We start from the raw sequence: 14,669 nt of genomic DNA, 5'->3' as shown, positions 1-14,669 counted from the left end.
CCAAGTAAAATGAAATCCCTGACAATGTCATTTTTTTTCTCCTTCTATTGTGATGTTGCTTATTGGTCCAGTTGTGAGGATTTTTGTTTTCTTTATGTTGAGATGCAATCCATACTGAAGACTGTAGTCTTTGATCTTCATCACTATGTGCTTCAAATCATCTTCACTTTCAGCAAGCAAAGTTGTGTCATCTGCATATCGCAGATACATACTTTTGGATCATTGTTGTGTTGTTGTTAGGCACCATCGACTCGATTCTGGCTCATAGAAAACCTACGTACAACAGAAAGAAACACTGCCCAGTCCTGCGCCATCCTCATAATTCCTTCAGTGCTTGACCCCGCTGTTGCAGCCACTGTGTCAATCCATCTCATTGAGGGTCTTCCCCTTTTTCTCTGACCCTCTACTTTACCAAGCATGATATCCTTCTCCAGGGACTTGTCCCTTCTGACAACATGACCAAAGTAGGTGAGATGAAGTCTGGTCATTCTCTCTTCTAAGGAGCATTCTGGTTGTACTTCTTGCAGGATAAATCTATCCCGGTCATTCTAATCTGGTCATTCTTCTGGCAGTCCATGGTATTTTCAGTATTCTTTGTCAACACCACAATTCAAAGGCATCAGTTCCTCTTTGGTTTTCCTTATTCACTGTACAGCTTTCACAAGCCTATGAGGTGATTGAAAGTACCATAGCTTGGGTTAGGTGCACTTAGTCAAAGTGACATCTTTGCTCTTCAACACTTTAAAAAGGCCTTGAGCAGCAAATTTGCCCAGTGCAATATGATGTCTGATTTCCTGACTGCTGCTTCCATATGTGTTGATTGCGGATCCAAGTAACTTTTTTATAGTCAAATTCATTAATTTTTAAAATGATTTCTGGATTCAGAGTGATTTTGGGAAGGATTTTCCCTTTTCCAAGATTATTTCATGTTATCTTCTATTACTTCTGTGGTTTCATTTTTATATCCAGGTGCAAAAGGGGCATGGAAGGGTGCATGTCTGACCTCATCTAACTTTATCAGGTGGAGACAGAGTTACCATTAGTATCAACAGCCCAAAGCTGATTCCTATGAGGCAGAGGTCACACATCCCTCCACCCTCCAACCTTCTACCAGTTCTGACACCAGCTGTCCCTTGCATGGAACTCTCTACTTCTCTGCTGGGTTTGATACTTTGTTGCAGTGGCCACACAGAAGTCATAGACAATACTCATGATTATGGGGTTTATTACAGAAGTAATAGGTCAGACTTCCAGTCAGAAGGGACCAGTCCCTGGAGAAGGGTATCATGCTTGGTAAAGTAGAGGGTCAGTGAAAAAAGGAGAAGACCTTAACAAGATGGACTGACACAATGACTGTGATGATGGGTGTGATAGTTGAAGATGTGTCAACTTGGCTGGACTCCAGTTGTGAGTGGTGGTTCCCAAGATGGATCACATGACTGAGTTCTAAGTGGCTGGTCTGCCCAAGGGGAGTTTCCCCAGGGGTGTGGCCTACCTGCAATGCTATCCCAAGAACAAGCTGGAAGAACGGCATTCCGGACTATATACTTCCTGGAGCGAGCAGCTCACTGCTCGTCCTGGAGGTTTTTGGATTCATTCTTTGTTAGGAACAGCGACCAGCGCGCTGCGTGTCAGCTTGATTCTCTCGGCTCTGTTGTGCTTACGGGAACCAGACGGCTCTGGGCCCCATCCCCCTCCAGAGACGAACTTTTCAGCTTGAACTTGTCGGCTTCTACACGCTTGTGAGCCATTTATCTAAGATAAATTTCTCTCTCTCTCTCTTTCTCTCTCTATAAATATATATATACACTTTGCTGGTTTTTGTGTTTCTCTAGAGAACCCAATCCAACACAATGGGCTTAAGCATGGAAAATATTGTGAGGCTGCTGCATGAGTGGGCAGTGTTTCATTCTGTTGTACATAGGGTTGCTGTTAGTTGGAGCCAACTTAATGGCACCTAACAACAAGAAGTTACAATTCATGATCTGGAATCTAAGGATGCAGTTCTTTCATCAGGCAGCCTCTCGTCAGCCATGCCCAAAGGCAGATCTCTGTCTGGCCCTTGGCCCTTTGGCCTGGCCTCTGCCATGCTTGAGCAACTGTTATATAGCTCTTTTAGCTCTGCCAAAAGGTTCCCAGAGAGGGACTCCCCTCTGCCAGCAAGGCTTCTGCCTGAAGGCACTCAGCTTTCTTGCTCCATGGACCAGGAATCCCACCACTCTGTCTCACACTGGTCTCTGCTGCTGGTGCTTTTTCTCTGCTGCTGCTTCTCACTTTCTCTTACCATCTGAGCAAAGTGTTATAGCCCTCTCTGTCTCCTGGGTCATGGAGGTCCAGTCCACTCCACTGGATGCGCACCAAATGATGCACTCTGCTACTGGTTCATTCTCTCTCTCTCTCTTTTATTTTCTTTAACTTTTTATTGTAATTTGGGTGAAATTTTGAAAAGCAGACTTGTTTTACATTCAACAGTTCATACATATTTTGTTTTGTGACATTGTTTATAATCCCCACAGTGTAACAGCTTTCATCCTACTTCCTCCCTGTGGTCACCCTTCCCCTTTATCTTTCCTATTCTGCCTTCCTAGATTTCTTCTTGTGAAAATGCTGATCTTCCATGGTTGGTTGTTCTAAGGAGTACATCTCCCTGGTGTAGTTGTTCACCTCGTAGGTGTGTCTGTTGTTTGGCTGAAAGTTAGCCATGGAAGTGGGTCCAAATCTGGACCAGAAGGGTGATTAGGGGCTGTAGTCTCAGGGGTTTTACCAGTCTATCCAACCAATAATCTTGGTCTTTTTATGTTTTCTTTTAAATTTTTCTCCCACTCTACCCAGGATCTCTTATTGTGATCCCTTTCCAAGTGGTTGGTACTGGTAGCTGGGCACCATCTAGTTCTTTTGGTCTTAGGGTCATGTAGGCTTTGGATTGTTTCTACATGTCTTTGATTTTCTTCACTCTTCTTTGCTCTTGAAAAGGAGAGACCAGTACTTGCATTTTGGATGGCCACTTGCTAGTTTGTAAGACCCCAATTGCTACTCACCAAAGTAGGATGTATAACCATGTTTTTGTGTACTGTGTTGTGCCAATTGAGCTTGACCATGCCCAGCAACTCATTCCCTTAAGGTTCTTAGTTGTGGCTAAGAGGTTATGCTAACTTTGTCCCCTGTTAGCATTATACTGCATATGGACATTTTTATAGCACATACAAATATACATGTAAGAATATCGTCTGCCCAACCTATGTATGGTCTTGGGTATATTCCCATTCACCTACCAACACCTGATTTTTGCCTGTCTACCTGTGTATCTACCCATATATTGCTGTTGTTGTTGTTGTTATGTGCCATCGAGTCAGCCCCGACTCATAGCGACCCCTCCTTGGGTTGCCAAGGCAGTATCACTACGGAAGTAGGATTGCCCAACCTTCCTTCTGAGGAGTGGCTAGTGGGTTTGAACCACTAGCCTTCTGGTTAGCAGTCTTATATTAGTGTTTGCTATTATTGATGATGCAGTATTTTGTATATAATACTATTTACCTTCATTGTCTGTACCTCTTGTGCACCTCTCTGTGTCTTCCTTTTCCTAGGTGATGTCATGCTTGTTACATGCTGGCTCTTCTTTCTTTATGGTAGTGAGATTCCTTCCTTTTTGTCGCTGGGATGGCTCATTTTAAGCCCAGCAGGATGGCTAAACTGACTGATCCCCACATTGGGATTCCATACATCCACACAAGGGTCCCATGTACCTTATTTACATCATTAGCAAGCTTTCCAATCCCCTTGGTGGGTCACAAGCAACTCACATTTGCATAGTCCTACCCATTCTTCTGGTGGGAGTCATAAAGACTAGATGAGCCTTATGGCTAGATGAGCCATATTAAGTAATTCACTGTACCGCACCAGGTTTCTGTTCTAGAAGGTCTAATTAGGAGTCCCATATCCTCTGTCTGCACAGGCCATGATTCCTCAGCTCTGCTGTCTCCGACAGAGCCCATACCTCTGTAGTCCACCGTGTTGTCTGCCCTTCAGTCTCTCACCTTGGCTTCTCCCCACCCTGGTTTCTGATCTGACCTCCACCCCTTCTTCACTAAGCTGCATGCCCCCTAGTCTGGCTGCAGGCTGAGCCTACCTGCAGACCATTCCAGTCTCCTGAGGCAGGAGACTCAACTGTCTGGGAGGGGGGAAGGTGCCTTGAGGAGGAGGTAGTGAGGACCCTGCTTATCTTGGAGTCTGCATATCTTGGAGCATGGAGGCTCTATGTGGATGGAGGGCATGGCCCTCCTGTGTGACAGGCCTCTGTCCTGTCCAGGTCCCTAACAGATTGGTGGTTCCACTTAGCAGCTGCATTGGTGCTTAGGTAGACACAGATTGACATCTGAGGCCAGAGGAAGAAGTGGCCCCTCATAGTGTCTACTTGGGCTTTGGCTCTGTGCAGCTGCAGGAGGTCTGTAGACCTTATGAGGGCTTAACTTTCTTCACCAGCTTAGGAGGCTCAAACTTCCTACTTGGCTCTTCAGATAACTCAGTGAGAACTTTGCAGAGTTTGGGATGTGTTGGCTCATCATCTTTAAACCTGCTTTCTGTGCCCAGACTACTGGCCTGAGTGGGGCAGTAGAGAGACCCTAGGCCTCTTTGGGTGGTGGACACAGTGGTGGGCTGGCCCTGTACACTTCTGGCTAGCTGGTGTCAGGGATGATGTCACAAAAGTGCTGAGGGCCCTGTGGTAGTATCTCAGGCCTTGTGGCACTCTATCCACAGTCACAGCTGTGCTTCCAGTCTTCCAGCCTGCCTGGCGTCCATTACGGTGACCCCCATTCTTGGGAGCTCTCTTGTGGGACATTGGAATGCTTTGGCATTGGCTTTGGAGCTTGGTTAATCTTGAAGAATCCAGGCTTGGGGCATGTGCAGGTTTGTGACGGGAACATTTCCTGGTGGCACGCTGTTCTCAGCACAGCTGTTAGAATTCCTGTCTGGGGATGAAGGTCTCCTTCGTGTAAGCTGGCTGTTGTTTGGGAAGTGTGATACTTTCTGTTCCCAGCATGGGGGTGTGTGTTCTGTTGCCCCTAGCTGAATTGGCTGGTGGTGGCAGGGCTCCTATCTTGAAACACCCTGCTGTCTCTCTGCAGACAGTGGGACTCCTTCCTGTGGGCAGCCTGGTACAGCTCTGAGGCCCTTAACATGGGTACCCCAGTGTGCCTCTGATCTGGTATTTCCCTATGGGCAGCCTGGTATGACTCTGGGCAGTGCTGTTTCCTTTGCTCCTGGATCTGGGGCTCAGAGTTTGCCTCTGTGAGCTGACCCTCAGGAGTTACAGATGTCCACACAGCCCAGCAGGATACTCTCTCCTGCTTCCTGGCATCCTACCATGGTGACCCTCATTCTAGGTGCTCTCTTCTGGGATGTTGGAATACTTTGACATTGGCTTTGGAGCTCTGTTAATCTTGAAGAATCCAGGCTTGGGGCATGTCCAGGTTTGTGTGGGCCCCACAGCCTGAGAGATGAAGCCCATGCTTGTGGTAGGGCTCTGTGCCCTTCATGATTAGGCTCTGGCCCTGCTGCCTCATCAGTTTCTTTTCCTAGCCTAGGCCAATGCCCATGTGTGCCTGGGTGTGGAGGCCATGCTGCGCCTTTGTTGTTCACGGCTGTTCTTTCCCTTTCACCTTCCTTCCACATCCTTCGTTGCCTATGAGGCTGGCAGCCACCCCTCAACATGTCTGCTCTTGAGAGTATAGATCTCAGTGGCCTTTGTGTTCCCAGAACATGCTGTGGATGCACACCTGCTGGGAAGACCTTGCCTCTCTCCTAAGTTCTGTGATGCTGACCCCTCTCCTAGCTGCCGGCTTGCATGCCTGGGGACAATGCAGTCTCCTGAGGCAGCTGGCCATACATTGGACTGCCTGGTACAGACATCCCCTTGTTAGAATGTCTGACTCTGTCCAGTTAGGGTGATGGGACAGGGATTTATATCTTTGCTGGCTGCCCACTGCCCCTGGGCATCTGCAGCCTGTCCTTCACTGCAGCACCTGCTCAGTGCCTCGGGCAGCCTGTGCATTGGCTGGGGGAGCAGGGCATGATCTGAAGAGTAGGCCTCACCAGTGCTGTGGGGAGATTGCATCAGTACTTGGTCATTTCTAAGAGCTAGCAGAGGAGTGGTGGGGATGCTTGTGCTGAGATGCCTTGGTGGTCTGGATGTGCCATTTGGCCTGAGCTTAGAGCTAGAGAATGGTAGCTGCGTCAGTCCTTGATGGGGTGGATGCAGGTGACTGCTGAGCATGCCTGCAGCCAGAGCATGGTGTTGCTGAGCTGGTGGAGATGGCCCTGGGGCCAGCTCTGGAGTCAGCCAGGCGCTTTGTTAGGGGGGTTGGACCAGGCAGGATGGGCAGTAAGGGGGAGCCATGATGTGCCAGTGTTGAGGGAGGTGCTCAGCCCTATTGGGCTGAACTTTGGGGGCAGGGTCCTGGGGCTTCTGCAGGGCTGCCGCAGGCAAGGAGAGATCACTGGGACAGCCTAAAGAGAAGAGGTTATGGCAAGGCCCAGGCCTGAGCCCAGAGTCCAGGGACCCAGGAGCTCTTAAGATGGTGGAATGGGAGCACACCTGGGAAGTGGAGGCTGGCCAGGGCAGGCCTGGAACAGGTGTGGCTGGAAAAGAGCTTGGTGTTTGTATTATCACTTGCTCAGGGGTGGGGAACCAAGAAGATGACTCAACAGGCCCTTAGTGGGTGGCCCATGGGGGAGCTCAGAGGGGGAGGGGCTCAGACAGCAATCCCTCTTAGCACCAGTTCCCTCATTAGACAGTGGTTTGTCCTAATCCCCACCTATAAACATTGACGCTCAGATAAGAGATGGGACTTCCTGGCCTGTGGCTGCTGTGGAAGGTCCTGAGGTGGAGGACTCTGTTTGGATGCAGTATCCAGGAAGCCTGGTCAGGGCCAGCTGTGTGCCTCTGCTACTGTGAATGCTGAAGTCCCACTAAGTGTGCTGGAAAACAGGAAACCCTTCTCAGGGGCCATAGGAGGATGGGGGACTGACTGCCTGCAGCTGGATGGCAGGGGATGTGGGAGAGCCTACAAGGACAGGGGAGCATCCTGGGTATGTGTACTGGGTCCCCAGAACAGTGGGACTAGTGAGGCACAGGAGTGGGTGGTATAGGCCCTCTTGTCAGCACTGCATTGGGGGTGGGAGAGTGGGAGGATCCCTGTCCTGTCCTCTGTGTCCTCTGCCTGGGCCTGCCCTAACCCTGAGCTCAGGGGCATGGGCTGAGGAGGTCTGCACTGTCTTTTCCTCACCTACAATTGGGCTGGGGGTGGGCCTCTTTAGAGGGGTCATCAGGGGTGGCGTTGACACTTGTGAGGTGAGTGCAGGACAGCCACATGAAGTGGGTATAGGGGTGGCCCTGGTCCGCTGAGGAGGTTCTCTTGTGCCCCCTGATTTCCTTCCCCCTCCCTTGCTTTGATTCTTCCTGGGGCTGCACTGGCCTTTCTCTGCCCCTGCAACCTAGTGCTGCCTTCTGCTCTGCCATTGAGGTTCTCTGTGGGGGGTGCTCCATTGCCTCTGTGCTGTTTTCCTGATGCCCACCTTCTCAGAGTAATGGAAACTCTTGCTTCTGTGTGCCCAGGCTGACGGGCAGCGAGCCCTTGACCATCCTCCCACTGACCCTGGAGCCTGAGGCTGCGGCTGCCAAGGCACACTACAAGGCCTGTGACCGGCTGAAGCTGGAACGGAAGCAGCGGCGCATGTGCCGCCGGGACCCTGGGGTGGCCGAGACACTAGTGGAGGCCATCAGCATGAGTGCCCTTGAGTGCCAGTACCAGTTCCGTTTCGAGCGGTGGAACTGCACCCTGGAGGGCCGCTACCGGGCCAGCCTGCTCAAGCGAGGTCAGTGCTGCCAGGCCAGTACTGGGCCCCTGCCCCCATGCCGCCACAGCACCTGCCCTCAAACACATAGCAGAGCCTTGTATCAAGGCTCCTGCAGCCTAGGCCCATGTGGCCTGGGAAGGTGGGCTTTGTCCAGTGTGCTTCCCCCAGCCCTGGGGTGATGGCTGGGGTGGAGATGGGAAGGCTCTGGTCTCAGGTCAACCTCTGGCCTTGGGGCCTCTGTGCTCAGTTTTGGGGCCTCTATCTGGTTCAAGTGTGAGTGGCTATGTAGTATTCCAGGAAGGTGTTGGGCAGGCTATGCATGGTGGCTGTTGGACCTTGCGTGGCAGCCCAGTGCTTCCTCTGTGTGGGACTCTGGAGGACAGGACAAGTCCAGCCTCCAAGCTTGCAGTTCCACTATCCCAAGGGCAGCAGGGTGATCCAGCACCAGAAAGGTAGAGAGACTGCTCTAGGTATTGGAGAAGGAGCAGGCTTCTCCCAGAGCCCATAGCTGTACCTTTGTAGTTAGTGCAGGCCCGAGGTTGCTGGGGCAGAACCACTATCTCATACCTGGGGCAGGGCAGCAGGTGGATGGGGAACACGTGCCCCAGTGTCTGGAGGCCTGTCTTCTTTATTTCCCCTCTTCCTGCCTGCCTGCCCCTCCTTCACACTGGTGGAACAGTTGCTGCGGAGACAGGGCACACTTGTGCAGCCCTTTTACGGATGGTCTAAGGCTGCCAGAGGTGGGTTCTGATGGCTCCTGACACATGCTGGGTGGCCTAGAGCCCACGGCCTGGGCACAGGGCCGGCACTGCAGCTGGTGCCTCCTGGCCCTGGAACACAGAGCCCCGTCCCCTCCTCCCTCCCTCCTTCCACACATGGACTCTGCCTGGGGCTCTGGCTCCTACTTGAGCCAAGCTTGCAACAGACTTGTTTAAAAGTTAGGGAGCTGAGGCTGAAGCAGGGAGGGCTTGCTGAGGGCGGCTCAGTGAGTAGTGACCATGGGCCTCACATAGGGAGGTAAGTGAAGGGCTGATGGGGATCCCCTCTGAGCCAGGACTGTGGCCTCAGCTGGGTGCTGGCTGAGTCTGCTCCCACCCCCAGCGCCTGGTGCTGCCTACTGCTGTGCCCACCTGCTGTCAGGGTATACAGCAATGTGGGAAGAGCTTAGCCCCCAACACCCTCTACAGTTGAACACCACTAGGAAAAATACTCCCTTCCTTCTCTTCCTCCCATCCACTGCTGGAGGGGTCAGCATTCTGGGACACCCATGTGGAATTTGTGCTTTGAATGAAGACAATGCATGGGCCTGGCTATGGGTTTATGCCTAAGAGGGGCTCTCTGAGGACCCTGTGTGGGTGGGTCTGTGGGACAGCCTGATTGCTGAGGCCACCTACTGACCAGTGCCATGTCTCCCCAAGGCTTCAAGGAGACAGCCTTCCTATATGCCATCTCCTCAGCTGGGCTGACCCATGCACTGGCCAAGGCCTGCAGTGCTGGCCGTATGGAACGCTGCACCTGTGACGAGGCACCTGACCTGGAGAACCGTGAGGCCTGGCAGTGGGGCGGCTGTGGGGACAACCTCAAATATAGCAGCAAGTTCGTCAAGGAATTCTTGGGCCGCAGGTCGAGCAAGGACCTACGGGCCCGGGTGGACTTCCACAACAATCTTGTGGGTGTAAAGGCAAGTTGGGACCCTGGGCTCCTGGGCTGGTGGCTGGGATCATATCTGGGCTTTGGGAGGAGAAGTGGGGACAGGCTGATTCCAGGTTCAGCCTGTGAATTCAAGGCTGGCACCCTCAGAGTCTTCATCCCTGTTAGACTGTGTTTCCCACTAGATAGATGGGGACATGATTGCAGTAGGGAGGTGACTGTGTGAGTGAAACCTTACATGGAGCAGCCTTTGACAGGGTGCTGAGAGCATTTCTCTCCTTTGCCTGTCTGCCCCCTGCCTCGCAGCACCCCTGTCAGCAGCCCCATTGCTTGCTGTTCCCCAGGGACTGTGAGAGCAGCCAGGCTTGCCTAGGGAGGATGAGGTAATTAGAGCCGGCATGCTGTGTTTGCTTTATTGAGAAGTAGGATTCTGAATCAGCACTTATTAAAAATTCAATCTCTCCCCTTTTGACCAGAGCCCTTGTCCCTCTCTTGGCCCTTTTGGGGAGGGGGCTGTCAGGCAGAGCCTTTGCTAAGGGCAGAGGTGAGTGGCGTTCACCTCTGGAGTGTGGATTAAACCTCCAGCAAGGCCTCTCTTTTCTTCTGCCTGCCTCCCTTTCTTTGCACTTCGACTCTTTGTAAGCGATTATTGAAAAGTCAGAATATTAAAAGTGCTCAATTAGTTCCACCAGACCTGGGTAAGCGACATTTTAATTAAATTTGTCCAAGTTTCTCAGAAAAGTGTCATTAAATGTGACTCTTGTGTAGCCCGCCTGCTGGAGGATTGCTATATTTCTTAATCCCCTTCAAACTGGCCTCTCCCTGGGGCTGGCGTGGGAGCTCAGCAGCCTGGCCCAAGGCGCCCTTCTTACACAGGGTTGGGGGTGACTCCTGCCAGGCCCTCAGGTACCAGTGGTCATGTAGTGGGCACTGGTCAGCTTACAGATGGAACCCCAAGTTATGGGAGTGAAAGGGCCCCTGCAGGTCTCACACAACATCCCAAACCACAGAGTTGATGCTGGCCATGCAGCCTTGGCTGTGTTTGGGCAGGAATGTGGCTTTTCCTCCTGAAGGCTGGCCTGAGCACTCTATTTGAGCTGGTCACCCACGCTCTTCCTTGCACGGTTGGCTCACAGGGCAGGCCCTACTGGGAACGGGCTCTGGATGGACATGCAGCAGGTGCAACAACAGCCAACAGCTTTGCCAGCCTGTAGGAGACACTGACTCTGAAGCTGAGGCTGGGGCACATCAGCTCAGATGGATCTCTGGGCACTGGCTGGGTGGAGGGCCCGTCCCAGATATTGCCTCACTGCTCCCTTCCCATCAGGTGATCAAGGCCGGGGTGGAGACCACGTGCAAGTGCCATGGTGTGTCGGGTTCCTGCACAGTGCGGACCTGCTGGCGCCAGCTGGCACCCTTTCATGAAGTGGGCAAGCACCTGAAGCACAAATATGAGACTGCACTTAAGGTGGGCAGCACCACCAATGAGGCCACGGGTGAGGCTGGTGACATCTCGCCGCCACGAGGCCGGGCACCAGGGACAGGTGGTGGCGACCCACTGCCTCGCACCCCTGAGCTGGTGCACCTGGATGACTCACCCAGCTTCTGCCTGGCTGGCCGCTTCTCGCCGGGCACTGCTGGGCGCAAGTGTCACCGTGAGAAGAACTGCGAGAGCATCTGCTGTGGGCGTGGCCACAACACCCAGAGCCGGGCAGTCACGCGGCCCTGCCAGTGCCAGGTGCGCTGGTGCTGCTATGTGGAGTGCAAGCAGTGTACACAGCGTGAGGAGGTCTACACCTGCAAGGGCTGAGCCGCTGCCTCCCCACCGCCCCCACCCTCTTGCCAAGGGCTGAGCCGCTGTCTGCTGCCCCCTCTCCAAGAGCCCTGAGCTGGGAGGTGGCTTCATTATCTGTAGGCACTCTGCTTTTGACTTGGGACCCATGAGTGTCCCTTTATCAGCCTCAATTTTTCCTGTCCTGCGACCTGAGAACATTGGGCTGACGCTTCCCAAGCTGCCACTCGTCCCTGAAATGCCAATCCTTGAGGGCCCAGAGATGAGCTCCTGCCCACCACCACCTGCCCTCATTTCTAGTTGTCCTGATGGTTCTTCTCCCACCTCCTTGCTCCCTTCTGAGGAGCCAAGAGCCTGAGGCATACCTTCCCTGACCATACCTGGGGCCTGGGTTTTGGGTGGCAGCAGGCAACTCAGCCAACAGAGGCTGCCCACTGCCCAGCACTGTGTCCAGAGCATCAAACCACTAGAAGAGAAAGCAGCCTGCTTCTGCTTCCACGCCCTGCACCAGGGACCCTTGGGGGGAACACAGCGGATCTTGTGTCCCTTCTCTGACATCGAGCACTTCTCTTTGGAGTGAATATCAGTGACTTTTAAATTATTATTATTTAATGAATATAGTAATTATTATTTTTCCCCAGGCTACTCTTTGAGGGCCCCTTCTTGTCCTCCCCACTCTCTCTCTCCTCCCTCTCTTTGCCTGACTCTGCTTTGTCGTTGGAAACCACTAAATCAAGATGGATTTTTTTTTTTTAAAGAAATAAAGCAAAGCTGTGTGTGGCCATGGGCCCAGGGCTGTGAAAGCTGGGTCCCCTGCCAGTTGATCATGGCATGCTGTGAGCAGACAGCCAGCACTCTGGGCCCCTGGATGAGGATTCAGGGCTGGGGGTGGCAGAAGGTGCCCTGCTCTCCCCCAGGGTAGGCACAGGCAAAGGTCTGTTTTATGCAGACACCCTACAGCTTGCTCTGTGTCACCCGGGGATAGGTAGAAGTAGAGGGGGTCTTGTGCTAGGATTTGGCAAACTGAATGCTGTTCTCTTTGGTCATGCTGTTCTCTCTGCAAGGGAGGGAAAGGAAGGCTCACACTGACCTGATTTGGTTTGAGTGTTTGTTTGCATGCATGTGTTTATGTGTGTGCATATGTGCATACACGTGTTAGGTGTGCACTTGTGCATAAGAGTGTAATGCACTCGCATGTGTTTTCATGTGTGCACATACATAGCCAGGCATAATTGCATACGAACACAGGTGTACGTGTGTGCACGTGCATGCATATATGTGTGCACACATGTATGTGAATGTATATGTGTGAGTGGTCACTGGTCAGCTGCAGTGTGGCAGCCATCTAAGAAACCCTCCCTCAGAGCACTCTGTTGTGGCTCTCCTTCCCTGAGTTGCTGGGCCATCTGCTGCTTACTGAGGGAGGGCCTGCTCCCAGAGGTTGAGGCTGGGGAGGGGCTGGCGGCACATGCACTGTGCACATGCGCATGCCGGGTTTGTGTGGGTGCTGAGCTGGCAGGTAGTGTGGACGCAGGAACTACTGAGTGAGCGTGCTTCTCTGAGTCCCAGGGTCTCCAGGAAGCCCAGGGTGACTGTGCTTTTAAAAGAAAACCTATTTATGTTGATGTGGGTCTCTGTTGTCCCTGTTTTATAGTGTAAATAGTAAAGTTTATTCTCCTGTGGTTCAGAAAGCACCCTATGAAGTAACCTCTTGCCTAGAGGGAGATGCTGGAGCAGAGGGCCAGCTCTGTCCCCAGAAGGGCACACATGTGCTTAGGGGGATGTGGGGGGTGGGGGAAAGAGGCATGAGAACCCCAGAGCCAGAAGGCTAGGTCTGTCCCTCTACCTTCAGCAGACCTGGCTGGTGAGGTGGGGGTGAGGGCATATCCCCCTGGCTGGGGCTCCATGGTGGAGCTGGCCACTGTCACGACAAGACTGTCCCTGGTCACTATTGGGTCTATGGAAAGGTGGCCCATCAGAAGAAGGATTTTTTAAAATCAAATACCACATTTAACTCTATGTCATAAATATTAAGAAAAGTATTTTTTTAAACAAGGCAGACTGAAAATGTTTGCTGGTTTGCTTGTTTATATATAAATATATATTAAAACGTCTTACTAAGCGAAGACACTGCTACCCTTCTGGGGCCTCTTATTTACCATGCTTCTCTTCGGTGTGACAGAGTATTTCTAGAAGAAAAAGCCTTATATGGGGTGGCATTCACATTCTATCCTTGGCCTGGTCTCCACAGCTGGGCCCAGAGTACTTGGTCTGGGGTCCTGCCACCACCTGCTGGGGCTGGGATCTGTCCTTCTGCCCCAGTGGAAAGGGGCTGCATGGTGGGCCCACTGACAGGGGTCTATCCTGGCTGGGAAAAGAGGGACATATTCACCCGTGAAGAATTCTTGTCTTTGTGTTCTGAGTCTTGTGAGAGCCTTTCGATTTCTCTACCTCATCTGTGTAGCAAGTAGGTGTGTAACTGAGTGACTGTGGAAAACTTATTTAAGTTATTTAAACACCTTTGTATAACAAAGCCAGAAACAAAATGGAAACAATAAATAAATGTATTTTAAATTATTGCCATTCTGGTCTGCCTTTGCAGCTCCTCTGGGGGTTGGGCGGTGGAGAGAAGGGTAGGGTGAAGGGCTCACAGGCCCCAGCCTGACCTGGGGGAGCATTTCTATTTCCTGGGAGAATGTGGCATTGCCACTGCAGGGGTAAAGAGCTACCACCCCTTTCCAGGACCCTATGCTGGGAGTAGGGGGCTGGCCTGCCTCTACTTCCTATATACCTGCAAACTCTGCCCCCAGAGAGCACCTGCTGAGCTGGCCTGGGGACCCATCCTTTGCTCCCTATCTTCATTCCTAATACCATTTTCCATAACAAAGTATGGGAGCTCTGGTGGCGTAGTGCCTAAGGCATTTGACTCCTAACCAGAAGGCTGGTGTTTCAAACTCATCAGCCACTCCTTGGAAGGAAGGTTGGGCAATCTACTTCCATAGTGATACTGCCTCAGAAACCCAAGGAGGGGTCGCTATGAGTCAGATCTGACTCCACAGCAGTGCCTGATAACAAATTACCATGAACATGTTGGCTTAAGCCAAACATTTATTCTTTCACAGTTCCTGGAAAGTCTGTGATCAAGGTGTTGGCAGGGCCGTTGTCCCTCCTGAGGTTTGAGGAGAGGATTCTTCCTTGCCTCTCCCAGCTGTTGGTGGCTCCAAGTTTCCTGGGCTTATGGCCACATCACCCCTATCTCCTCTTTCTCTGTCTGTATCTCCTCTCCTGTCTCTTATAAGGACATTTTCATTGGATTTAGGGCCTACCCTAATCCAGGACGATTTTATCCCCATCCTTATCTTAATCAGTAACT

The 14,669-nt window shown here is 52.0% G+C and overlaps 1 protein-coding gene across 1 annotated transcript in view; it reads left to right on the top strand.

Annotated features, from left to right (window-relative positions):
- Positions 1–11,314, top strand: part of WNT9A (Wnt family member 9A) — a 38,563-nt gene extending 27,249 nt beyond the window's left edge. The window contains exons 2-4 of the mRNA XM_007948669.2: positions 7,613–7,872; positions 9,273–9,535; positions 10,832–11,314. Coding sequence (XP_007946860.1) covers positions 7,613–7,872; positions 9,273–9,535; positions 10,832–11,314 — 1,006 coding nt within the window. The remainder of the gene's footprint in view (positions 1–7,612; positions 7,873–9,272; positions 9,536–10,831) is intronic.
- Positions 11,315–14,669: the final 3,355 nt, after the last annotated feature.

Source organism: Orycteropus afer, unplaced genomic scaffold, assembly GCF_000298275.1.
Source record: "Orycteropus afer afer isolate SDZICR_OR568_19922 unplaced genomic scaffold, OryAfe1.0 scaffold00219, whole genome shotgun sequence".
Lineage (NCBI taxonomy): Eukaryota > Metazoa > Chordata > Mammalia > Tubulidentata > Orycteropodidae > Orycteropus > Orycteropus afer.
This window is presented reverse-complemented; position numbering and strand designations above follow the sequence as displayed.